The following is a 26157-nucleotide window of genomic DNA, read 5'->3' as shown; positions in this document are numbered from 1 at the left end:
ACAGAATAGATTAAAAAATGATCTTTATTTGCTAGGGGGGTGCTATAGGATGATCGTTGATGAAAGCAACTTTTAATCCTGTGTCTCTTTGGTTTGTTTTACAAATAGGAATTTTTCTTGCATTTCTCCTTTTTATGCATCTTATCAACAAAAATATCCCAAAAATGTTTTTTCTTTAATCTCCTTCCTTCCTGTGTATATACATTTATGTAGCGGTATCATTTGTATGCGATATTCATGGTAGGCATAATGGACATCTACAGTAGTTGTGTCCTTGTCACTTCAGAGCTGTAAAAACTCAAGTGCCTTTTCTTCTGTCTCCTACTCATCAATCGCCCTCCCCCCCACCCCACACACACAGAATGGACCAAAGACGCCCTCTGCGCTCTTTCTCCCCACTCACTGAATGGCACAGTTTTCATTTATTACGAATAAACTGTTTGCAATATTCACTGTGATCCTTTATTAATTGAGCTACTTGTTTTGTTGCATTTAACATTAATTACAGTTCAACTGAAAATTATTCAACTTTTCAAAACTATACTATAAATGTTATAACTATTTTTGCAGTATAGGTACGCTTTTTCCATCCAAATTTAGCCAGCAGAGGGTGCTTTTTATTCAATTTACAAATATTCTTCCAGCTACAGAAGTGGTTTTAAAGTATTATTTCAGGTACAAATCTCCGAATAAATAAGCATCCTAATAGCCGAGGAATTAATATGTTCTTCCTTTGTCATCACTCATATTCAACAAGATTTAATTCAATTTATTACACAACAAAAACTTTTTACCAGCACAAAAGGCCGGTACATCTAAAAATACTTCACTTCATCTTCAATCATTTCACTGAAAAACATGAATAATGATAAAAGTGTTGAGTGAAAAGCAACAACGTAATGGCAATAATGCGAACTTTACAATGCGATACAAAATGGAGGATGCTGACGGCGTCCTCGATGATGAATCACAGGCCCATCACAGATGGAAACACGGCAGCACCTGATGGAGGAAGAAGACTCTCATCAGTCTACGAATAAACTCTCACCGTCACCCCAGGCGACGTGGCACATTCCTCCTGCACCATTTCGTACTTTTTGGGCTACCTTGACCATCTCCTGCATCTGTATCCGGGACTTTCCAGTCCAGCTGGCGGCCTTTTTCGTAGAGTCCCTTCAGGACCTTCCTGACTTCGTCTGTGCCGCCTCCGCGACTCAGCTCCAGATACTTCCTGTACAGCTGCAAGGCGGTGCGAGCGTCCTCAATGCTGTCGTGGGTTTCCCCCTGGATGTTGAGGTCTGAATGCAGGGATGAAGGTGGTTTCAAGGATCGGGACTCAACAATTAGCAAGATTACAACAAAAAATAGCAAACTTTGTAGAGGGATGGCCCAATCATCGAGTTAAATCATATTTTTGGCCAATAATCTAGATTAATGGCTAATTCAGGAATATAGTTTGAGTCACATTGGTGTCAAAGATGCGGCATGGCGGTCGAGTGGTTAGTGTGCGGATATCACAGCTAGGAGACCAGGGTTCAATTTCAGCCTCGGCCATCTCTGTGTGGAGTATGCATGTTCTCCCCGTGCATGCGTGGGTTTTCTGTGGGAGGAAACGGGGCACTCGGGGCACTCGGGACACTCGGGACACTCGGGGCACTCGGGGCACTCGGGACACTCGGGACACTCGGGACACTCGGGACACTCGGGACACTCCGGGCACCCCGGGCACTCCGGGCACTCCGGGCACTCCGGGCACTCCGGGCACTCCGGGGCACTCCGGGGCACTCCGGGGCACTCCGGGGCACTCCGGGGCACTCCGGGGCACTCCGGGGCACTCCGGGCACTATGGTTTCCTCCCACATTCCAAAAACATTTGTCCAAATTGTCCATAGGTATGAATGTGAGTGTGAATGGTTGTTTGCCCTGTGATTGGCTGGCCACCAGTCCAGGGTGTACCCCGCCTCTCTCGCCTGAAGGCAGCTGGGATAGGCTCCAGCACCCCCGCGACCGTCGTGAGGATAAGCGGTAGAAAATGAATGAATGGTGTCAAAGGAACCTCTGGTACCTCTGTCATCCCAGATGATCCAGGAAGTACCTGTCAGTATTTCTTAAAGAAGTTGACTTACCAAGAAAGTACCAGGCAAGAAACCTGAGTGAAATCATCCTCTTCCGGGGCAAATGAAACAGGTAGACCGTGTCAATGACTTGATCTTTCAGCACCTTGAAAGGAGATAAAGATCATCCATTGTCGAACTCCCCAATAAAGCAAACCCAACAGTCGATGACAGCGAACGTACCATTAAGTTGATAACCCGGAAGTCCTTCTGGAGGCCGTGGCCAACAAATCGGACTCCCGTGTCGATGAGGAAACGCAGCTTTAAGTAGGTGGACTTCAATGTGGTCAAATGCTTAGACGAGATCTTTGCATCCAGGTCGCCTGGTTTAATGCCGGAATACTGAGTCAAGTAGTCCACCACCTGCGGGAGGAAACGTGCAGCTCCGTTAGACACATACGTACCGCAACCACAAGCATACAGTTGGTGCAATTCCAGAAAAGTATGCAAATTTTAGCATGAATGTTAACCAAAAAACATGCTAACCAGGGCGGACTCTAACTGAGACGCCACTGTGTTTGGATTTTTATCAATAACTGTATCGATCAACATCACCTGCTCCTGAGTGGAGATGTAGTCATCGATGAAGGGCACCCCCTCGTTGGGGCCCTGACCCCGCACACAGGTGATCCTGGCGACGGACATCTGACTGGGTTTGATGGTGGACTTGGTGCCGTCGCTGCGTAGTTCTGCCTCTTCCTGCGAGCCACGCGACATCATCAAAATCAAGATGGCTCCAGATTTCGCACCAGCGGTCGTGACCCAACACTGACCTGGTTGAGGGTAACAAACTCGGCATCCAACCCCACCAAGTCGCCGGCCTGCGGCATCTCGCTGACCATGAGCGGGATGAAAGTGGCGTGAGTCTTCCTCTGTTTCCGAGCCAGCGAGGCCTCCGTCAGCAGCACGCTGGCGTCGATGGGGTTTTTAACTGACGGCGCACAGCAAAGTGAGCCACTCGGGGGAATATTCCATGTGTGTGCGTACTATTATTCATGAAGTAAAACTCACTGCGAAGGTGGTATTTGGTGTGGTAGTTCCTCTTTGCGTAATACAAGATGGCGGGCACTTTCCATCCCATGTCAAACTGTGCAGCTTCAGTCTGAAATCAAACACATTTATATTACCAGCAATCTCATAATTATGGGCTTGCCCAGCCATAATGCTAATTCTTAGCATGTTAGCATTTTAGCTAATTGACTCATTTATGAAGCCGAATACACCCATGGTATGATGCAGGGAGGTTATAGGACAACCTTGGCAGTTTCTAAACATGAGGGCCTCTTGCTAGGTGCTAGCATGGTAGCCGTTAGCATGTTAGCATTTATGCTAATTTACTCATGTCTACAGGCAAATACACACATGGCATGATGTAGGGATGTTACAGGACAACCTTGGCACTTTCTAACCTTGAGGGTCTCTTGCTAGGTGCTAACATGATGACTGTTAGCACGTTAGCATTTTAGCTAATTTACTCATGTCTAAAGACAAATACACACATGGCATGATGTAGGGATGTTACAGGACAACCTTGGCACCTTCTAAAGTTGAGGTTCTCTTGCTAGGTGCTAGCATTACGACTGTTAGCATGCTAGCATTTTAGCTAATTTACTCATGTCTAAAGACAAATACACACATGGCATGATGTAGGGATGTTACAGGACAACCTTGGCACTTTCTAACCTTGAGGGTCTCTTGCTAGGTGCTAACATGATGACTATTAGCATGTTAGCATTTTAGCTAATTTACTCATGTCTAAAGGCAAATACATGGAATGATGTGGGGACACTATCGGACTGCCTGGACACTTTTGGGTCTTGAGGCTGTCTTGCTAGGTGCTAGTATGATGACTGTTAGCATGTTAGCATTTTAGCTAATTTACTCATGTCTAAAGGCAAATACATGGAATGATGTGGGGACACTATCGGACTGCCTGGACACTTTTGGGACTTGAGGCTGTCTTGCTAGGTGCTAGTATGATGACTGTTAGCATGTTAGCATTTTAGCTAATTTACTCATGTCTAAAGGCAAATACATGGAATGATGTGGGGACACTATCGGACTGCCTGGACACTTTTGGGACTTGAGGCTGTCTTGCTAAGTGCTAGCATGATGACTGTTAGCATGTTAGCATTTTAGCTAATTGACTTGTGTCTAAAGGCAAATAAACACGTGGCATGATGTGGGGACACTATGGGACTGCATCAACCTTTTCGGCACTTGAGGCTTTCTTGCTAGGTGCTAGCACGGTAGCCGTTGGCACACCGGGCCCGAGGTTCACAGCACAGGTGGCAAGCCCATCAAAATTTCCGCGGGAATTTTGTAGTTAATGTTGAATTGCGTTATTTACCTTATCGATGGGCTCGATGAGGAAATCGTTGAAAAGATACCACTGCTGATGTGTGACTCCCTGCACGGAACAATAAGAGATCAGCGACACCAAGACGGAACGAAAAACCGATTCCCACCCGCTAACCTCTTTTCTCTGATGGTATGTTTCTCCCACTTTGATGTGCGCCACCAGGTTTCCACCCGCGCGAGCGTCGAGGATGTGCGGCACGGTGACCACCAGGTCATAAAGAGACGCTCCCTCCGCTTCCTCGGCAGCACTCAGCTAGTCAAAATGAGAAGGAAAAAAAAAAAATAAAAACGAATCATCTTCATCTGGTAAAGCTTCTTCGCTTACTTCCTCTCCTTCGCGCCAACTGCTGATTTCCAATCCCTGATTTTTGCTGATTGACATCTTTAATGTGAGAGGGATCCAGATGTGCCTCAGGTCCTCCAAGCGGGTGTTGAAGGTGAAGCCCTCCATGTTGCACATGTCCTCGCCGCTGCGTAAGATGGAGCGGCAGTCACATTAGGGTCAAGCATTGATTAACTTTGTGGTGATGATGCTCATAATAATAATAATAATAATAAAAGAAGGAGGGTGTCTTACTCCAGGCACCACTCGGTGGGCATGGGTGGGTGTTCTTTAGGCTTTGCAGGCTCCGATTCCTCCTTCTTTGTGGCTTTAGTGAAAGCGTACTGTGGTGAGAAACACAACTAAGTTGCATATTATATTTAACAGCTAGCAGATGTATGAATATGCAGTTGGACATGAACAATAATGGTAATGGTTTTATTTCATTTGAACATGCATCAGATGACAATTGAATGCATCACATAATCAGTTCACAGTTCCACATGTCCAAAAGGAGTAGGAAGAAGCAAAGTTTATTAAATCCTACCCCTCCATCTGGTACTTTTACAATCAGTAACTGTTACATTTGTTCACTTCCTGCTTTCCATAATATAGTTTAAGGTTTTTTTTTTTGTTTTTTTTTTTAATAATGTACCTCGTACTGAAGTACAAGGTGATATGAGCATCCAATGACATAATGTGTACCATAGTGCGTGTCAATATAGTGATATATATAGCACATCATGACTGGTTCAAGACTCTTCATCCTTGTATTTAGCAAACATCAACTGCTTGTATTGTTTCTTGAATTGGCTCATCGTTGTGCATTGTTTGATTTCCTTACTCAATCCATTCCATAGTTTGATTCCACATACTGAAATGCTATGGCTAGCATAACGTAGTCCTAGCATAGAAGTGTTTCAAATGTAGTTCTTCCCTGAGATCATATTTCTCCTCTCTTGTAGAGAAGTATTGGATGACATTTTTAGCTAATTGGTTGTTTTCAGCCTTATGCATTATTTTAGCTGTTTGAAGATGAACTATAACTAACTAAGTTGAAGTATTTGTGATTTTAGAAATAAGGAGTTAGTATAACAATAGTCCTGACTACAACCAGGAAATATGACTACTCTAGAACTGACTTCCTGACACTCTGAGAATAGACTTGCTTGTGTACGAGTCTTCGGTTCAAGCTCAGGTAGTGGTCTCCTTTGGGCCCCCAGAGTCAGGCTGCGTTTCAGTTTTCTTCTTCTTCCTCTTTCGGCTTTTCCCTTTAAATCGACTCCATCTTCTGTAGCTGTTCTCTCACACCAACTACCCTCATGTCCTCCTTCACTACATCTATAAACCTCCTCTATGGTCTTCTTCTACGACTCCAACCTAGCAGCATCCTTCTAGCAGGATTCACTATCTCACCTCTGGACATGTCCCAACCATCTCAGTCTGGCCTCTCTTAACTTTATCTCCAAGGTCTCTAACATGGAATGTCCCTCTGATGTACTTGTTCCTGATCCTATCCATCCCGGTCACTCCCAATGATCACCGATCATAAAGTGATCATATATTGGTTCATTTTTTTAAAGTGATGTTCAAACCACAAAAAGGCGAGGGACGACTGTAGGTGTTGAACAGAGTAAAGGTGAATAGTAAAAAAGTGTGGAGAGTATTTAGTGGTTCAGACGGGTCGGCTTCTGAAGAAAAACCATTATTAATAAACCCCACATTGACACATTTTATAATGCAAAAAAACAAAACAATTACCTCTGCCTGAACCTTCCAGAATTCCGCCTCTTTAGCACTGTTCACTTCACAGTTTATGACTAAAACATCCGGTAGGCATCGAATGTTGCGCGTCTGCACCTGGGGAGATGCAACAGACCAAAGCGGTTCCTTCAAGACGGGTTCACGAGCGTGGAAGCGAATGGGCCGACATGACAGCATGCTGAAAACTCACTGTGGGCTGATACTTCTCACAGTTTTCACACCACGCCTGCGTACTCTGCTCCAAACAGATACTCTTCTTCAGGATCTCAGCAAAGTCGTACTCCTTTATCGTTTTCTCTGATGAGTCAAACGAAGCTCGGTCAACAATACTTGTCAATCATATTAGTGTTTGAAGTGTTGCTAAAGGGGAGACTCACCTTGAGAGTTTTGCTCAGGGTAGTGCATGGTGAAGAGCAACGTGAGGGAGGAGCGGACCGTTTCCTTACCGCAGCGACACAGGCTGCTGTTCTCGACCTCGCATCCAAACAGCTTCCCGACCGCCGACTCACCAGAGGAGCCCAGAGAGCTGGAACATATGAAGCATGGTGTGTATACATACATGCCGTGTATAACTTTTTCAGTATTTGTAGTATTTGTTCCAGATACTAAATGAGATTGATTCTGTGAAGATGTTTTAAACCGGGGGTCTCAAACCGCGGGCCAAATGCGGCCCGCAGGACACTAGTTTGAGGCCCCCGCCTTGATATGAAAGTTTAATGTTGGTGCGTCCCGCACAAGTTTGATATGGATGCTGTATGGTATCATGTACCCAGAAAAAATTATTACGTTTGATTAATGTTCATGTTAAAGGTTAAATAACTGTTAATAGTTATCCTCCCTATCCGTGTGGAAGTGGTACGTTTTTGGCTATTTAAGTTTAAAGGAAATAACTTGAAGGCTACCGTTTAGGTCGCTAGCTCTCTAGTTTGCGAGTTAGCATGTGTTTAGCATGTGTCTCAAGACCCTGCAGTTGCGCAATATGTTGTAAAAAATAAATTGGTCTACCCACCAACTATATGTGGTTTCTTAAATTTTTATTAATTGCCGTTTTATTATTATTATTATTATATTTATTTATTACTGATTGATTTTGTGAGTGTGAATGGTTGTTTGTCTATATGTGCCCTGTGATTGGCTGGCGACCAGTCCAGGGTGTACCCCGCCTCTCGCCTGTAGACAGCTGGGATAGGCTCCAGCATACCCGCTACCCTAGTGAGGATAAGCGGTATAGAACATGGATGGATGGATAGTAAGAAAAATGTGTCTTTTTCACTTTTGTCTTTTCACAATTTAATTTAATTCATATTTTTGCAGTATCGAGAATTAAAAGAATGAGATATGATTATGGTATGACATCATGGCAGAACAACCTGCTGATAAATGCAAAACAATGGTGAAAGATACTATAAAGAGGAACAACAGAGAACATCCAGCAATTCCTGTTCTTTTTTTATCTCGTCATTTATTACAAAGAAGTTTTTTTTCTGAGGAAAGATTTTGAAATTGATTGATGAAATTCCCTGACAGTCAGTTACAAGACTGTAGTGCATCTAGCTGCACCACTTGGGTACCTCACCACTATTGCTAGCGACTTCAGTTACTTTGGAAACCATCATCACAACTGGCTTTGTGCCTCTGACCTGCTGCTGGCTCCCCTGTAGGCCTGCGGACCCTCCTGCTCCTGAGTCTCCTGGTGCAACTGTGTGAGGATGAAGCGGTTCCAGCTTTGGATTAAGCGTCCGAGTCTGGCCTTCCCTGTTTGCTCATCAGAGTCCGCGAGGATCAGACCCAATGCAGACGCCTCAGGGATGGTACGGAATGCCCGCAGGAAATTGCTGGCCTACATCAGAGAAGACAGGAGTGGCTGGTGTCACATCGAGACAAATGTGGATGCAATTTAGGATTGACGGACAAAGAGCTACCTGACACGGATCTCCTCTGGACAAATCCAGCATGTGAAAGAGAAATCCGAGCTCGCAAGCCAAACAAAACTCCTTCTGACACAAATGATTCTGCACTAGGCAGCGAATTGGTTCCAGGAAATATAAAACCTGCCGGCACATAAACAAAGCAGCAAACATTCAGAATCAACAGAAAAGAAAACATCTCCATGTCCATGTTTGTATGAAGCAAAAAAGATCTCACCTGGATCATGCAGTTACAGTACGCATTCGGAATGTGAGGCTCCAGGCCAGCAAACAAGGTTTTGTTGTAATGTTTGAAGTCAAAGTCTTCCAGTCCCAATTTGGAGTATTTAATTGTCACCTACTCCAGCACACGTCACCAAAAATATCATAGTTTCAGGAACAACTCACAACTCAACATTACTAGAATAAAAAAAAACTCTGACCTTTCTGTATTTCTTGGGTACCATGTAGAGGTGAGGTTCCTCATCACGACCAATTGGCGACTCGGGAACCTGATTGTAACTGTCGTAGTCTTGCTCCACGTCTTTAATTTTGTAGGGCACCTGAAGACAAGGTTAGGAAAGCGATTAAACAGAGTTTCCGTTGATATGTAAACACTACAAAAAACATGGCAGATTATATTATACTGTACAGGATGTGAAACGTGCCTGGTTACGGGGACGAGCACGAGGGTTTGCCGCGTAGCCAATGAATCCAACCGTCTTCATTGTGCGCAGAATTTCTGAGTCCACAGGAGGAGCTCGTCTGTGAGTCAAACAAAATACAAAAATTTATATCCGCTAAACCAGGGGTCTCAAACACGCGGCCCGCGGGCCAAATGTGGCCCGCAGGACACTAGTTTGAGGCCCCCCGCCTTGATATGAAAGTTTAATGTTAGTGCGGCCCGTGCAAGTTTGATATGGATGCTGTATGGTATCATGTACCCAGAAAAAAATATTACGTTTGATTAATGTTCATGTTAAAGGTTAAATAACTGTTAATAGTTATCCTCCCTATCCGTGTGGAAGTGGTAAGTTTTTGGCTATTTAAGTTTAAAGGAAATAACTTGAAGGCTACCGTTTAGGTCGCTAGCTCTCTAGTTTGCGAGTTAGCATGTGTCTCAAGACCCTGCAGTTGCGCAATATGTTGTAAATAAAAAGAGTATAAATGTGACTATAGTCGTGTTTTGTCATGTCTACAGGGCTCTAATAATGCTTTGTTCATTTTAATCTGAAAAAAATAATTTGCCTACCCACCAATTATATGTGGTTTCTTGAGTTTTTATTATTTGCTGTTTTATTATTATGGACTGGCCCAGTAGCCAGCCCATAGACTGCTACTTGCAGTAGCAGTCTATGGGCTGGCTACTGAGCCAGCCCATATTGTTATTCCTTGTGCGTTTAGTTATGGACTGGCCCAGTAGCCAGCCCATAGACTGCTACTTGCAGTAGCAGTCTATGGGCTGGCTACTGAGCCAGCCCATATTGTTATTGCTTGTGGTGTTTAGTTATTTTTCTTCTTATTATATCTTAATCTTCCAATTTTTGCGCGCGTAATGCGGCCAAAACCGCAAGAAGGACCCCCACACATGTTACACCGTCGGAATCGTGACGCTCGGGACTACAGCGGTATTTATTTTTTGGAACGTTTCGTGTAACCATGGCGACGCTATTCGCGATAGAAAAAAAAATCGGCCACTAGATTAGGTACACCATTCTATTTTTAGAACAGCCGCATTCCAGAGAAAACGAGAATTTACAGACTTTTCACAGCCTTGTAGCTCAGCCATACGGCCACGTAGAAACGTGATTGATGGCTCATTTTTTAGATAAACTTCTGAACTCTCTCTGTGGCTAAATGCTAATTGCTAGCATGTTAGCATGTTAGCATTTAAGCTAATTTACTCATGTCTAAAGGCAAATACACACATGGCATGATGTAGGGAGGTCATAGGACAACCTTGGCAGTTTCTAAACTTGAGGCTCTCTTGCTAGGTGCTAGCATGGTAGCCGTTAGCATGTTAGCATTTAAGCTAATTTACTCACGTTTAAAGGCAATTGCACACATGGCATGATGTAGGGAGGTTATAGGACAACCTTAGCAGTTTCTAAACTTGAGGCTCTCTTGCTAGGTGCTAGCATAATGATTATTAGCATGTTAGCATTTAAGCTAATTTACTCACGTTTAAAGGCAAATACACACATGACATGATGTGGAAAGGTTATAGGACAACCTTGGTAGTTTCTAAACTTGAGGCTGTCTTGCTAGGTGCTAGCATGTTAGCCGTTAGCATGTTAGCATTTAAGCTAATTTACTCATGTCTAAAGGCAAATACACACATGGCATGATGTAGGGATGTTATAGGACAACGTTGGCACTTTCTAAACTTGGGACTCTCTTGCTAGGTGCTAGCATGATGACTGTTAGCATGTTAGCATTTAAGCTAATTTGCTCATGTTTAAAGGCAAATACACACATGCATGATGCAGGGACGTTATAGGACATCCTTGGCAGTTTCTAAACTTGAGGCTCTCTTGCTAGGTGCTAGCATGTTAGCCGTTAGCATGTTAACATTTAAGCTAATTTACTCATGTCTAAAGGCAAATACACACATGGCATGATGTAGGGAGGTTATAGGACAACCTTGGCACTTTCTAAACTTGAGGGTCTCTTGCTAGGTGCTAGCATGATAACTGTTAGCATGTTAGCATTTAAGCTAATTTACTCACGTTTAAAGGCATATACACACATGGCATGATATATGGAGATTGAAGGACAACCTTGGCACTTTGTAAACTTGAAACTCTCTTGCTAGGTGCTAGCATGTTAGCCGTTAGCATGTTAGCATTTAAGCTAATTTACTCATGTCTACAGGCAAATGCACACATGACATGATGTAGGGAGGTTATAGGACAACCTTGGCACTTTCTAAACTTGAGGCCTTCTTGCTAGGTGCTAGCATGGTAGCCGTTAGCACGTTAGCATTTAAGCTAATTTACTCACGTTTAAAGGCAATTGCACACATGACATGATGTAGGGAGGTTATAGGACAACCTTAGCAGTTTCTAAACTTGAGGCTCTCTTGCTAGGTGCTAGCATGTTAGCCGTTAGCATGTTAGCATTTAAGCTAATTGACTCATGTCTAAAGGCAAATACACACATGACATGATGTAGGGAGGTTATAGGACAACCTTGGCACTTTCTAAACTTGAGGGTCTCTTGCTAGGTGCTAGCATGATGACTGTTAGCATGTTAGCATTTAAGCTAATTTGCTCATGTTTAAAGGCAAATACACACATGCATGATGCAGGGACGTTATAGGACATCCTTGGCACTTTCTAAACTTGAGGCTCTCTTGCTAGGTGCTAGCATAATGACTGTTAGCGTGTTAGCATATAAGCTAATTTACTCACGTTTAAAGGCAAATACACACATGGCATGATGTGGGGAGGTTATAGGACAACCTTGGCAGTTTCTAAACTTCAGGCTCTCTTGCTAGGTGCTAGCATGGTAGCCGTTAGCATGTTAGCATTTAAGCTAATTTACTCATGTCTACAGGCAAATGCACACATGACATGATGTAGGGAGGTTATAGGACAACCTTGGCACTTTCTAAACTTGAGGCCCTCTTGCTAGGTGCTAGCATGATAACTGTTAGCATATTAACATTTAAGCTAACTTACTCACATTTAAAGGCAAATACACACATGGCATGATATAGGGAGGTTATAGGACAACGTTGGCACTTTCTAAACTTGAAACCCTCTTGCTAGGTGCTAGCATGGTAGCTGTTAGCATGTTAGCATTTAAGCTAATTTACTCATGTCTTCAGGCAAATACACATATGGCATGGTGTAGGGAGGTTATAGGACAACCTTGGCACTTTCTAAACTTGAGGCTCTCTTGCTAGGTGCTAGCATGATAACTGTTAGCATGTTAGCATTTAAGCCAATTTACTCACGTTTAAAGGCAAATACACACATGGCATGATGTAGGGAGGTTATAGGACAACCTTGGCACTTTCTAAACTTGAGGCTCTCTTGCTAGGTGCTAGCATAATGACTGTTAGCATGTTAGCATTTAAGCTACTTTGCTCATGTTTAAAGGCAAATTAACACATGCATGATGCAGGGACGTTATAGGACATCCTTGGCACTTTCTAAACTTGAGGCTCTCTTGCTAGGTGCTAGCATAATGCCTGTTAGCATGTTAGCATTTAAGCTAATTTACTCATGTCTACAGGCAAATACACACATGGCATGGTGTAGGGATGTTACAGGACAACCTTGGCACTTTCTAAAGTTGAGGTTCTCTTGCTAGTTGCTAGCATGATAACTGTTAGCATGTTAGCATTTAAGCTAATTTACTCATGCCTAAAGGCTACTAAGCACATGTCATGATGTGGGGAGGTTATAGGACAACCTTGGTACTTTCTAAACTTGAGGCCCTCTTGCTAGGTGCTAGCATGATGACTGTTAGCATGTTAGCATTTTAGCTAATTTACTCATGTCTAGAGGAAAATACACACATGGCATAATGTGGGGACACTGTAGGACTGCCCCAAACTTTTCAGGACCTGAGGCTGTTTTGCTATGTGTTAGCACGGTAGCCGTTAGCATGTTAGCATTTTAGCTAATTTACTCAAGTTTAAAGGCAAATACACACTTGGCATGATGTGGGGACACTATGGGACTGCATCAACCTTTTCCGCACTTGAGGCTTTCTTGCTAGGTGCTACCGCGGTAGCCGTTGGCACACCGGGCCCGAGGTTCACAGCACAGGTGGCCAGTCCATCAAAATTTCCGCGGGAATTTTCTAGTTATGGACTGGCTCAGTAGCCAGCCCATAGACTGCTACTTGCAGTAGCAGTCTATGGGCTGGCTACTGAGCCAGCCCATATTGTTATTGCTGTTTAGTTATTATTATTCCGTATATCTTAATCTTCCACTTTTTGCGCGCGTAATGCGGCCAAAACCGCAAGAAGGACCCCCACACATGTTACACCGCCGGAAACGTGGCGCTCGGGACTACAGCGGTATTTAATTTTTGGAAAGTTTTGTGTAACCATGGCGACGCTATTAACGAAAACGTTAAAAAATGGGCCACTTGATTAGGGAATCGCTGTTCTATTTTTAGAACAGCACATAGAAAACGAGAATTTACAGACTTTTCACAGCCTTTTAGCTCAGCCATACGGCCACGTAGAAACGTGATTGATGGCTCATTTTTGAGATAAATGTCTGAACTCTCTCTGTGGCTAAATGCTAATTGCTAGCATGTTAGCATGTTAGCATTTAAGCTAATTTACTCATGTCTAAAGGCAAATACACACATGGCATGATGTAGGGAGGTCATAGGACAACCTTGGCAGTTTCTAAACTTGAGGCTCTCTTGCTAGGTGCTAGCATGTTAGCCGTTAGCATGTTAGCATTTAAGCTAATTTACTCATGTCTAAAGGCAAATACACACATGGCATGATGTAGGGAGGTTATAGGACAACCTTGGCACTTTCTAAACTTGAGGCTCTCTTGCTAGGTGCTAGCATGATAACTGTTAGCATGTTAGCCTTTAAGCTAATTTACTCACGTTTAAAGGCAAATACACACATGGCATGATATAGGGAGGTTATAGGACAACCTTGGCACTTTCTAAACTTGAAACCCTCTTGCTAGGTGCTAACATGGTAGCCGTTAGCATGTTAGCATTTAAGCTAATTTACTCACGTTTAAAGGCAAATATACACATGACATGATGTGGGGAGGTTATAGGACAACCTTGGTAGTTTCTAAACTTGAGGCTGTCTTGCTAGGTGCTAGCATGTTAGCCGTTAGCATGTTAGCATTTAAGCTAATTTACTCATGTCTAAAGGCAAATACACACATGGCATGATGTAGGGATGTTATAGGACAACCTTGGCACTTTCTAAACTTGGGACTCTCTTGCTAGGTGCTAGCATGATGACTGTTAGCATGTTAGCATTTAAGCTAATTTGCTCATGTTTAAAGGCAAATACACATATGCATGATGCAGGGACGTTATAGGACATCCTTGGCAGTTTCTAAACTTGAGGCTGTCTTGCTAGGTGCTAGCATGTTAGCCGTTAGCATGTTAGCATTTAAGCTAATTTACTCATGTCTAAAGGCAAATACACACATGGCATGATGTAGGGAGGTTATAGGACAACCTTGGCACTTTCTAAACTTGAGGGTCTCTTGCTAGGTGCTAGCATGATAACTGTTAGCATGTTAGCATTTAAGCTAATTTACTCACGTTTAAAGGCATATACACACATGGCATGATATAGGGAGGTTGAAGGACAACCTTGGCACTTTGTAAACTTGAAACTCTCTTGCTAGGTGATAGCATGTTAGCCGTTAGCATGTTAGCATTTAAGCTAATTTACTCATGTCTTCAGACAAATACACACATGGCATGGTGTAGGGAGGTTATAGGACAACCTTGGCGCTTTCTAAACTTGAGGCTCTCTTGCTAGGTGCTAGCATGATAACTGTTAGCATGTTAGCATCTAAGCTAATTTACTCACGTTTAAAGGCAAATACACACATGGCATGATATAGGGAGGTTATAGGACAACCTTGACACTTTGTAAACTTGAAACCCTCTTGCTAGGTGCTAGCATGGTAGCCGTTAGCATGTTAGCATTTAAGCTAATTTACTCATGTCTAAAGGCAAATACACACATGGCATGATGTAGGGGAGCTATAGGACAACCTTGGCACTTTCTCAACTTGATGCTCTCTTGCTAGGTGCTAGCGTGGTAGCCGTTAGCATGTTAACATTTAAGCTAATTTACTCATGTCTAAAGGCAAATACACACATGGCATGATGTAGGTAGGTTATAGGACAACCTTGGCACTTTCTAAACTTGAGGCTCTCTTGCTAGGTGCTAGCATAATGATTGTTAGCATGTTAGCATTTAAGCTAATTTACCCACGTTTAAAGGCAAATACACACATGGCATGATATAGGGAGGTGATAGGACAACCTTGGCACTTTCTAAACTTGGGACTCTCTTGCTATGTGCTAGCATGATGACTGTTAGCATGTTAGCATTTAAGCTAATTTGCTCACGTTTAAAGGCAAATACACACATGCATGATGCAGGGACGTCATAGGACATCCTTGGCAGTTTCTAAACTTAAGGCTGTCTTGCTAGGTGCTAGCATGTTAGCATTTAAGCTAATTTACTCATGTCTAAAGGCAAATACACACATGGCATGATGTTGGGAGGTTATAGGACAACCTTGGATCTTTCTAAACTCGAAGCTCACTTGCTAGGTGCTAGCATGATAACTGTTAGCATGTTAGCATTTAAGCTAATTCATTCACGTTTAAAGGCAAATACACACATGGCATGATATAGGGAGGTTATAGGACAACCTTGGCACTTTCTAAACTTGAGGCCCTATTGCTAGGTGCTAGCATGGTAGCCGTTAGCATGTTAGCATTTAGGCTAATTTACTCATGTATACAGGCAAATACACACATGGCATGGTGTAGGGATGTTACAGGACAACCTTGGCACTTTCTAAAGTTGAGGTTCTCTTGCTAGGTGCTAGCATGATAACTGTTAGTATGTTAGCATTTAAGCTAATTTACTCATGCTTAAAGGCTACTAAGCACATGTCATGATGTGGGGAGGTTATAGGACAACCTTGGTACTTTCTAAACTTGAGGCCCTCTTGCTAGGTGCTAGCATGATGACTGTTAGCATGTTAGCATTTTAGCTAATTTACTCATATCTAAAGGAAAATACACACATGGCATGATGTGGGGACACTGTAGGACTGCCCTAAACTTTTCAGGACCTGAGGCTGTTTTGCTACGTGTTAGCACGGTAGCCGTTATCATGTTAGCATTTTAGCATTTTAGTTAATTTACTCAAGTTTAAAGGCAATTACACACTTGGCATGATGTGGGGACACTATGGGACTGCATCAACCTTTTCCGTACTTGAGGCTTTCTTGCTAGGTGCTACCGTGGTAGCCGTTGGCGCACCGGGCCCGAGGTTCACAGCACAGGTGGCCAGTCCATCAAAATTTCCGCGGGAATTTTCTAGTTATTATTATATCTTAATCTTCCACTTTTTGCGCGCGTAATGCGGCCAAAACCGCAAGAAGGACCCCCACACATGTTACACCGTCGGAATCGTGACGCTCGGGACTACAGCGGTATTTATTTTTTGGAACGTTTTGTGTAACCATGGCGACGCTATTAACCGAAACGTTCAAAAATGGGCCAGTTGATTAGGTACAGAATTCTATTTTTAGAACAGCCGCATTCCAGAGAAAACGAGAATTTACAGACATTTCACAGCCTTGTAGCTCAGCCATACGGCCACGTAGAAACGTGATTGATGGCTCATTTTTTAGATAAACTTCTGAACTCTCTCTGTGGCTAAATGCTAATTGTTAGCATGTTAGCATGTTAGCATTTAAGCTAATTTACTCATGTTTAAAGGCAAATACACCCATGGCATGATGCAGGGAGGTTCTAGGACAACCTTGGCAGTTTCTAAACTTGAGGCTCTCTTGCTAGGTGCTAGCATGGACCCGTTAGCATGTTAGCATTTAAGCTAATTTTCTCACGTTTAAAGGCAATTGCACACATGGCATGATGTAGGGAGGTTATAGGACAACCTTAGCAGTTTCTAAACTTGAGGCTCTCTTGCTAGGTGCTAGCATGGTAGCCGTTAGCATGTTAGCATTTAAGCTAATTTACTCATGTCTAAAGGCAAATACACATATGGCATGGTGTAGGGAGGTTATAGGACAATCTTGGCACTTTCTAAACTTGAGGCTCTCTTGCTAGGTGCTAGCATAATGATTGTTAGCATGTTAGCATTTAAGCTAATTTACTCACGTTTAAAGGGAAATACACACATGACATGATGTGGGGAGGTTATAGGACAACCTTGGTAGTTTCTAAACTTGAGGCTGTCTTGCTAGGTGCTAGCATGTTAGCATTTAAGCTAATTTACTCATGTCTAAAGGCAAATACACACATGGCATGATGTAGGGAGGTTATAGGACAACCTTGGCACTTTCTAAACTTGAGGGTCTCTTGCTAGGTGCTAGCATGATAACTGTTAGCATGTTAGCATTTAAGCTAATTTACTCACGTTTAAAGGCAAATACACACATGGCATGATATAGGGAGGTTGAAGGACAACCTTGGCACTTTGTAAACTTGAAACTCTCTTGCTAGGTGCTAGCATGTTAGCCGTTAGCGTGTTAGCATTTAAGCTAATTTACTCATGTCTAAATGCAAATACACACATGACATGATGTAGGGAGGTTATAGGACAACCTTGGCACTTTCTAAACTTGAGGGTCTCTTGCTAGGTGCTAGCATGATGACTGTTAGCATGTTAGCATTTAAGCTAATTTGCTCATGTTTAAAGGCAAATACACACATGCATGATGCAGGGACGTTATAGGACATCCTTGGCACTTTCTAAACTTGAGGCTCTCTTGCTAGGTGCTAGCATAATGACTGTTAGCGTGTTAGCATTTAAGCTAATTTACTCACGTTTAAAGGCAAATACACAAATGGCATGATGTGGGGAGGTTATAGGACAACCTTGGCAGTTTCTAAACTTAAGGCCCTCTTGCTAGGTGCTAGCATGGTAGCCGTTAGCATGTTAGCATTTAAGCTAATTTACTCATGTCTACAGGCAAATGCACACATGACATGATGTAGGGAGGTTATAGGACAACCTTGGCACTTTCTAAACTTGAGGCTCTCTTGCTAGGTGCTAGCATGATAACTGTTAGCATGTTAGCATTTAAGCTAATTTACTCATGTCTAAAGGCAAATACACACACGGCATGATGTAGGGAGGTTATAGGACAACCTTGGCACTTTCTCAACTTGATGCTCTCTTGCTAGGTGCTAGCATGATAACTGTTAGCATGTTAGCATTTAAGCTAATTTACTCACGTTTAAAGGCAAATACACACATGGCATGATATAGGGAGGTTATAGGACAACCTTGGCACTTTCTAAACTTGAAACCCTCTTGCTAGGTGCTAACATGGTAGCCGTTAGCATGTTAGCATTTAAGCTAATTTACTCATGTCTTCAGGCAAATACACATATGGCATGGTGTAGGGAGGTTATAGGACAACTTTGGCACTTTCTAAACTTGAGGCTCTCTTGCTAGGTGCTAGCATAATGATTGTAAGCATGTTAGCATTCAAGCTAATTTACTCACGTTAAAAGGCAAATACACACATGGCATGATGTCGGGAGGTTATAGGACAACCTTGGCACTTTCTAAACTTGGGACTCTCTTGCTAGGTGCTAGCATGATGACTGTTAGCATGTTAGCATTTAAGCTAATTTACTCATGTCTAAAGGAAAATACACACATGGCATGATGTAGGGAGGTTATAGGACAACCTTGGCACTTTCTAAACTTGAGGCTCTCTTGCTAGGTGCTAGCATGTTATCCGTTAGCATGTTAGCATTTAAGCTAATTTACTCATGTCTAAAGGCAAATACACACATGGCATGATGTAGGGAGGTTATAGGACAACCTTGGCACTTTCTAAACTTGAGGCTTTCTTGCTAGGTGCTAGCATAGTGATTGTTAGCATGTTAGCATTTAAGCTAATTTACTCACGTTTAAAGGCAAATACACACATGGCATGATGTAGGGAGGTGATAGGACAACCTTGGCACTTTCTAAACTTGGGACTCTCTTGCTAGGTGCTAGCATGATGACTGTTAGCATGTTAGCATTTAAGCTAATTTGCTCATGTTTAAAGGCAAATACACACATGCATGATGCAGGGACGTCATAGGACATCCTTGGGAGTTTCTAAATTTAAGGCTGTCTTGCTAGGTGCTAGCATGTTAGCAATTAAGCTAATTTACTCATGTCTAAAGGCAAATACACACATGGCATGATGTAGGGAGGTTATAGGACACCCTTGCCACTTTCTAAACTTGGGACTCTCTTGCTAGGTGCTAGCATGATAACTGTTAGCATGTTAGCATTTAAGCTAATTTACTCATGTTTAAATGCAAATACACACATGGCATGATGTAGGGAGGTTATAGGACAACCTTGGCACTTTCTAAACTTGAGGCTCTCTTGCTTGGTGCTAGCATAATGATTGTTAGCATGTTAACATTTAAGCTAATTTACTCAAGTTTAAAGTCAATTACACACTTGGCATGATGTGGGGACACTATGGGACTGCATCAACTTTTTCCGTACTTGAGGCGTTCTTGCTAGGTGCTACCGCAGTAGCCGTTGGCCCACCGGGCCCGAGGTTCACAGCACAGGTGGCCAGTCCATCAAAATTTCCGCGGGAATTTTCTAGTTATTATATTTATTTATTACTGATTGATTAATTTTTGTTTATTTATTTTTCATCTTATTTTGTGTAGAAAAATAAAAAGTAAGATATTTGAGAACAGTGGAATGTTTTATCAGAGCTTTTCTTGTAGAAAATTGGAACCAAAGCGAAGTTTTTAAAAATTTTTTGTTTTTAATAAATGCGTTTTTTTGTTTTTTTCTTGGAAAACCTGAGTTTGAGACCCCTGCGCTAAACAGTTGCCATGTTATACCATTCCCGGGTTTTTAGCAGAGCACATTTCATCAACATTTTTGCAGCTTTTCTGATAATATGTTGCCGACCAAGCCACTAACTTTTGTGTTTCTTTTCTAACTGACAATTTGAAGTATTAATGGAAAATTGTGACGTGTACTGAAACATAAACACTTTCAACAGAATCTCCTCAGTGATTCACCCACTGCTGTCTAATAAATGTACATTTTGCAGACGTTGGTGTTAAAAAATCACAGATTAAATCAATGGTTATTCACTGGGGTGATTACGCCGCTGGGGGTTGTGTCATTTATCAATGACATGACTCAATAAAATACTGAGGGTTGTTTAACCACAAATTCAGATAAGAGAACTGACTGAACTTCCACACGGTAAGAGGTATACTTGAAACTTCATTGCAGCGAGTACTAGTGACATCACACATCTCCATTATGGACAGAGTGGTGTTAGCCGCCGTGTCCACCTACTCTGACTTCCTCAGTGTATCTGTGACTCATCCCTAAGTATGCTAGTAGCTTCATGTTTTACAGAAGCCAATTCAAACACAGAATTAGACACAGAAGTAGACGCTCGGGGTGGCTTTCATGCAGATTTGGTGCGTTGGTAAATATTCCAGGGAGCAGAGTAAACTAGAGAAAGAACTGAATGACTTCATTACCGTGGGCTGGGTGTGGCCTGTGCAGCAGGCCAGTCTGACAGTAGTGGCTCTGTGCTGGTTAGCGGCATTGGAATGAGAGAAAGCGGCAGCAGGTCGTGGTTCCAGTCGAGCTGAGGCAATGAGTCCACGAGGCACGGCAGAGCAAACTCTGTCTCCCGAGAGTAGTCATTGTATGAAACCTCCGGAGCATCCGACCACAGGTGAACACATCCCCCAGAGTCCCCAAAGGCTAACGCTTGTTTGCTGGACGATACGTCAAAACTCATGAGCAGCTGGCCCACGGTGTTCACGTGAAAAATGTCTGCCACGTTGGCAAGCCCAGTGGGCTCACAGAATTGACACTGACCTGAAAGGGGAACATGGGGCAGATATTTACTTTCAAACTGGTATCAAGATTTTGACTACTGTGACTCTTTTGACCAATAAAAATCCCCAACTTGATGCTTTTAAAATAAACAACACATAATGTATATATTTTATATAAATGCGTGTATTAAAATCAACAAAAATTGACAGTGAGCCGTACCTGTCTGTGAGATGATGGCCAAGCGTGACGTGTAAGTAGGAATGAAGCGCAAGAAGAGAGGGTCCACGTGTACTTGAAGTGGCGTGACGGCTCGCATCATGCGAAGGTCATACACCATGAGGAAGCGGTCACAAGCCAGGCCGTTCAGTCCACGGCTGGAAAAGCCGCATGCGGCCAGGAGGTTCCCGTGCACGTCGAAATCTGACAGGCTGCCCGAGAAGGCGTCAAACTCGTGCTCCATCTTGAACGTACGCAAGTCACGAAGCGTCACCTGATTTGAAGAGAACAAGAACGCGACCGTTGTGATATGAAATTTGAAAAACTATATTTCACATATTACTGGAGCATACTTACCTTGCCGGATGTATGCCCACAGAAGAAAAAACGACTGCTTTGGCGCATAATTGCTACACCGGGGACCTCCACGGTGAACTTTTATGTACATAAAAATACAAGTTCAGAAGTATTTCATTTAGAAACATGTGTCATGTGATGCTGTGCAAAATAAGAGTGTCACCTTTTGAGTTTCCTGAACTGTATTCAAGTCAATTTCTGCTACATAGTTCTGTAGTCCACCCATTATCAAGGCGTTGTTGTCAGTCATTAGGAGGCTATGCATATCAGCTCCTTCCTCCATCCTGGAATATACAAATTGTCATTGACATCCATACATTTTCTATACTGTTTTTCCTCATTAGGATCACAGGAGAGCAGGAGCCCATCCTGAGGTGGTGTCCAAGCCCTGAACAGCTCACCAGTCAATCACAGGCACATATAAACAAACCACCATGTCATATCATCATTCATTCATTCATTTTCTACCGCTTTTCCTCATGAGGGTTGCGGTGGTGCTGGAGCCTATCCCAGCTGTCTTCTGGCGAGAGGCGGGGTACACCCTGGACTGGTCGCCAGCCAAATACAGGGCTCATATAAACAAACAACCATTCACACTCACATTCATATGTGTGAAATAATTTGAAGTCAATTTGACAAACTTATTGTGAGTGCACTGATAGCTTGTGATTGGCTCCTACCAAAGAAAGAGCTAGTATTTTCTCACTGACTTGCCAGTGGAATAGTATTTAAACAATTAGTAGTAGATCTGAAGTAAATGACATGTCACATGTCTCACATTCATACCTATGGACAATTTGGAGTCGCCAATTAACCTAGCATGTTTTTGGAATGTGGGAGTACCCGGAGAAAACCCACGCATGCACGTGGAGAACATGCAAACTCCACAAAGAGATAGCCGAGGGTGGAATTGAACCCTGGTCTCCTTGCTGTGAGGTCTGCATGCTAACCACTCGCCCGCCGTGCAGCCCGCCATATCATCATGTTATACCTTATCAAGGACGATGAACTAAAAAATATATATATATAATACAGAATACTTACGGATAATCAAACATGACAAGGCCCCCACGAGTGTAGCACTTGAGGTTGCACTTAGAGAGGAACAGCACGCCTGTTTCCAAACTCTGAATGTGTCGAATGTCATCAGCTGCATGCACTTGAAAAGAAGAATAGCGACCCATTGTAGGTCCAAAGAAGGAGGTAGCATGACCCTGTAAGCAAATGGACAATAAAAGACAATAGATAAGATGCATTTAAGGAACACAATCACAGTAATCTAAGCTCTCACTCTGTGGTTCCCCATCCACAGCAGTTCTTCCTGCAGATCAAAATGCGTGGCTGTCACCGGGATGCCAACTTCTGAAACCACACTGTGGAGCTCAGAAAACATCCCTTCCATGAGATGCACAGGTTCAGAAACTGTCACAGCCAGGCCGTCTGGATCAATCTCAACGCTCTGCAGGAGGCTGGGGTTGATGTGAGGATCCATGGATGGCTCCATTCCTCCTGCATCCAGAGTCCCATGGAGACTGGCGGAGTACTCCCCCATACCAGAGTCCAGACCATTGTAGTTCATCATGAGTTCAGCTACATCAACCTGCAGTATATGAGCAATGTCTGTGAAAAATGACAGCCACGATATGAAAGTAAACGTTGTTATACTTGAGGGCTCATGAAACTGTAACCCCATTAGGCGCCCACAGCTCATTTTTTTTCCAAAAAAGGAAAAAAAATAGAGCAAAAAAGGCAGCATATCAAGCAAAACGGCTGTTATGTTGATAATAATTAATAATAGCAATGTAAAAAAAAAAACACATTTTAGTGACAGTGAGCATGCGCGCTCTGTAGGAGAGTCCATGCAGACGTGCTTAATAGTGCATTTTTTATGATAACAAGTGTATTTTCATTCGTATACATGTTACAGGAAATTACTTCTTAAACTTCAATTTCGTATCAAATATATATTGAGTATTGGACCACATCAAGTTAATTCATAACTGGAAAATTAAGTACAACCTTTGAAATATGATATGATCCGTCACTAAATGTTAAAGCAACGGGGACGAAAAGCACCATTTTCTGGTATAAAATATGGTCTAACGTCTTTAATATTTTGGTTAGAGAAGTGAGTGAAGAATAACATTTTTAAGTCATGCTTTATTTTTAAAAAATTGTAACATACAACATGCTACTAATAACAACACAATGCTTTGTCTTTAAATCATACTGTTTGATTGGTCTCTGCTGTTAGCTAACCGGAAGCTAATACGAAGCGTTAAAAAAAACCCAAACCTAATACATTTAAATATAAATAAGGGAAGAACCGAAGACAACATTCCAATATAAATTAGGGGAAAACTTGTGCCATTACTGAAAAATACAGTATTTAGAATTGTTGGTCAGCTAGTTTGGAATTCAAGATTAAGATGAGCTTTTGGCTAAGACGAGAGATAAACTGAGCTGCATACAGTCCGCGTTAGTTCATCGCCGCCACAAAATTCAAAACCAATTAAATTCATTGATGATTGATGAAATTCAAATCCAAAGTATTTGCCAACCTGGGCTGGAAGTTCAATTTGCCTCCCATGCTCTTAGTAGTCGAAACAAACAACAACACACTGAAGCAAACACTTCCGGAGCAACGCCGGTGCGTTCATGAGCACTGGGAAAGTTCGGTGCTGTAAATGTGTTTGCTGGAATAATGTAATTTGCCGTGTATGAGAGGCAGAAAACGGAAGGATGGATGGATCGATGGATTTAATTTATCTTTGCATTTCTCCAAACAGCAGTGACGACTTCTGCTGGAAATTCTGCAATACATCATATACGTACCTTTAAAAATGAGAAACATCCTATAAACACGCGTTTTTTTCCATTCATTCCTATATATACAGTAATTAAAATGTAAATAAGAAAGTAAGTAATGTATTTAGATGTAAAGCATAAGGTTCTTTGTGTCCAAAATGAAAACGAAAAAACTGGGAAATTAAAGTGCAGATGAATCTCTCCGAAATTTTTTTATTTTTAAACAAAAAAATGATTGAAATGCTTTCTTAGAAAAGGAGGGTCAGTAAAAATAAAATAAATAAAATTCTAATCTATCATTACAAATGGAAAATAAACTGGTAAATTTCTAATTCCCTCAATAATCCAAATACATTTATTTTTACTGGAGTTTAAGAGCTACATAGACAAAACATTTCTTTGTATTATTGTCTATGAATTATGAATTAGACAGCAGGTTGCTCCACGCTTCAACTCACTTGAGGCCCATGCATGCATGCAGGAAATTCCCACACTGACTCATTCTCCTAGATATAAAGCCCAGTACCAGCAGTCATCACTCAACATACACCCAGAGCCAGGGCACAATAGACATCATTAACAATCTAACATGGAGTTTGTTTTCAAAATTGTAGCATCTGTTTTTTTGCTCTTGGCTGCTGTGTCGTGCGCTCCTGGCCTGCTGAAAGATAAGGTATGTGTAGAGGTGAGGGACGGTGCGCTGCTGCTCAACCAGGTTGCAAAAAGTGCTTCAGAACAGGTAAGAAATGATTTCCCTTATTGTATGTTATATAAAAATGGTGTAGAATAATACAAAATCTGCATTTTTAGAACTTCATATTGCAAAAGTCTATATTATGTTTACTGTGTGTATATTATATTCTGTATTTCAATGAGTCTGGAATGTTTTCCAGGCTTGGAATAGATCAAAAGATGTCTCAAAAATCTTCACCGGGCTTGCCTTTATGGAGGCCACGGATAAGTGTGATCCCGAGAACATGGCAAGCGACTCTCTTGTAAGCAACAACAATCGTCCACAAGACCACCGCAGTGACCGTAGCGGGGTTGTTCTTGATTGTGATGGGTTTCTTTTGTCCGACAGCCATGTGTAAATAAGATCTTCAAGGTCCTAACCGGCTATCAATCTGCACTTCAGAGGGTGTCAGAATTTCAAAGTTGCTCAAACTTTGCCCTTCAAGTGAAGCCACCGTTGGACAGCCTGCATACAAGTATGAGTAGATACATCAAGATGAAGGGCGGGGAACCTCAGAAGGTCAGTGGGCTCAAACTCATTAAAAAAAAAAATGTACAAGTCAAACCAGGTTTAGATAGATAAGATGTGATGTCTTTCTGCAGGACGCCATTAAGGAGGAGATACACAAAGTCCAAAATTGGCAAAAGTTTGCACTGTGCAAGTATATCCTGGACCGAGTCTTCTCCTTCTCCATCCTCACAGCTCGAGTCTTTGCAGTCGGGGATCCGGCTCATCACTCACAAGGCTTGGCAGTGAAGTGCGTGTAGAAAGTCAACAGACATGAACTGTCGATAGTGACTGATGATGTTCACAAACGAGCTTGTCTTGTATTTCCAATGGAACGTTAAGAGACGTTTTGTATTTGTTGAAACAATATTTATTATATTTATAGCTATTTATTATTTTGTATGCTACCTATGTACAATAAAGATTTGCAATACATAAAAAAAAACTATTAGTTTCTTTGTCCAGCATGTGATTTCCTCCCACATTCCAAAAACATGCCA

The 26157-nt window shown here is 42.3% G+C and overlaps 1 protein-coding gene across 2 annotated transcripts; it reads right to left on the bottom strand.

The window, feature by feature from the left end:
* Positions 1 to 743: 743 nt before the first annotated feature.
* pan2 (poly(A) specific ribonuclease subunit PAN2) lies at positions 744 to 24252 on the bottom strand. 2 transcript variants are annotated; one of them, XM_058051651.1, is made up of 26 exons: positions 24171 to 24252; positions 22901 to 23209; positions 22654 to 22823; positions 21773 to 21893; positions 21610 to 21687; positions 21256 to 21526; positions 20730 to 21075; positions 9137 to 9233; positions 8912 to 9031; positions 8707 to 8826; positions 8484 to 8612; positions 8202 to 8401; positions 6939 to 7087; positions 6752 to 6858; positions 6559 to 6657; positions 5053 to 5141; positions 4801 to 4945; positions 4591 to 4728; positions 4465 to 4524; positions 3126 to 3216; positions 2888 to 3045; positions 2670 to 2813; positions 2298 to 2477; positions 2127 to 2220; positions 1095 to 1298; positions 744 to 1002 (listed from the first exon to the last, which is right to left on the bottom strand). In XM_058051651.1, the coding sequence occupies exons 2-26, from the start codon at positions 23189 to 23191 to the stop codon at positions 968 to 970; spliced, it is 3636 nt and encodes a 1211-aa protein (XP_057907634.1). In that variant the 5' UTR covers positions 23192 to 23209; positions 24171 to 24252; the 3' UTR covers positions 744 to 967. The 2 variants fall into 2 exon arrangements, with proteins under 2 accessions (XP_057907634.1, XP_057907635.1); XM_058051652.1 differs by having other exon boundaries at positions 1107 to 1298.
* Between the last annotated feature and the right edge of the window lie 1905 nt (positions 24253 to 26157).

Source organism: Doryrhamphus excisus, chromosome 16 (assembly GCF_030265055.1).
Source record: "Doryrhamphus excisus isolate RoL2022-K1 chromosome 16, RoL_Dexc_1.0, whole genome shotgun sequence".
Classification (NCBI taxonomy): domain Eukaryota; kingdom Metazoa; phylum Chordata; class Actinopteri; order Syngnathiformes; family Syngnathidae; genus Doryrhamphus; species Doryrhamphus excisus.
Note: the sequence above shows the minus strand (reverse complement) of the source record. Positions and strands in the feature narration are given on the sequence as shown.

Bases quoted from the DNA above. Each gene is read 5' to 3' on its own strand.
- pan2 (XM_058051651.1), bottom strand. From the start codon at position 23,191: ATGATGAACTACAATGGTCTGGACTCTGGTATGGGGGAGTACTCCGCC. The intron at 8,613-8,706 runs GTGAGATCTTTT...ATGTGCCGGCAG, and splicing joins ACTGTAACTGCATGATCCAG to GTTTTATATTTCCTGGAACC. The intron at 2,814-2,887 runs GTCAGTGTTGGG...CGTGGCTCGCAG, and splicing joins AGTTTGTTACCCTCAACCAG to GAAGAGGCAGAACTACGCAG.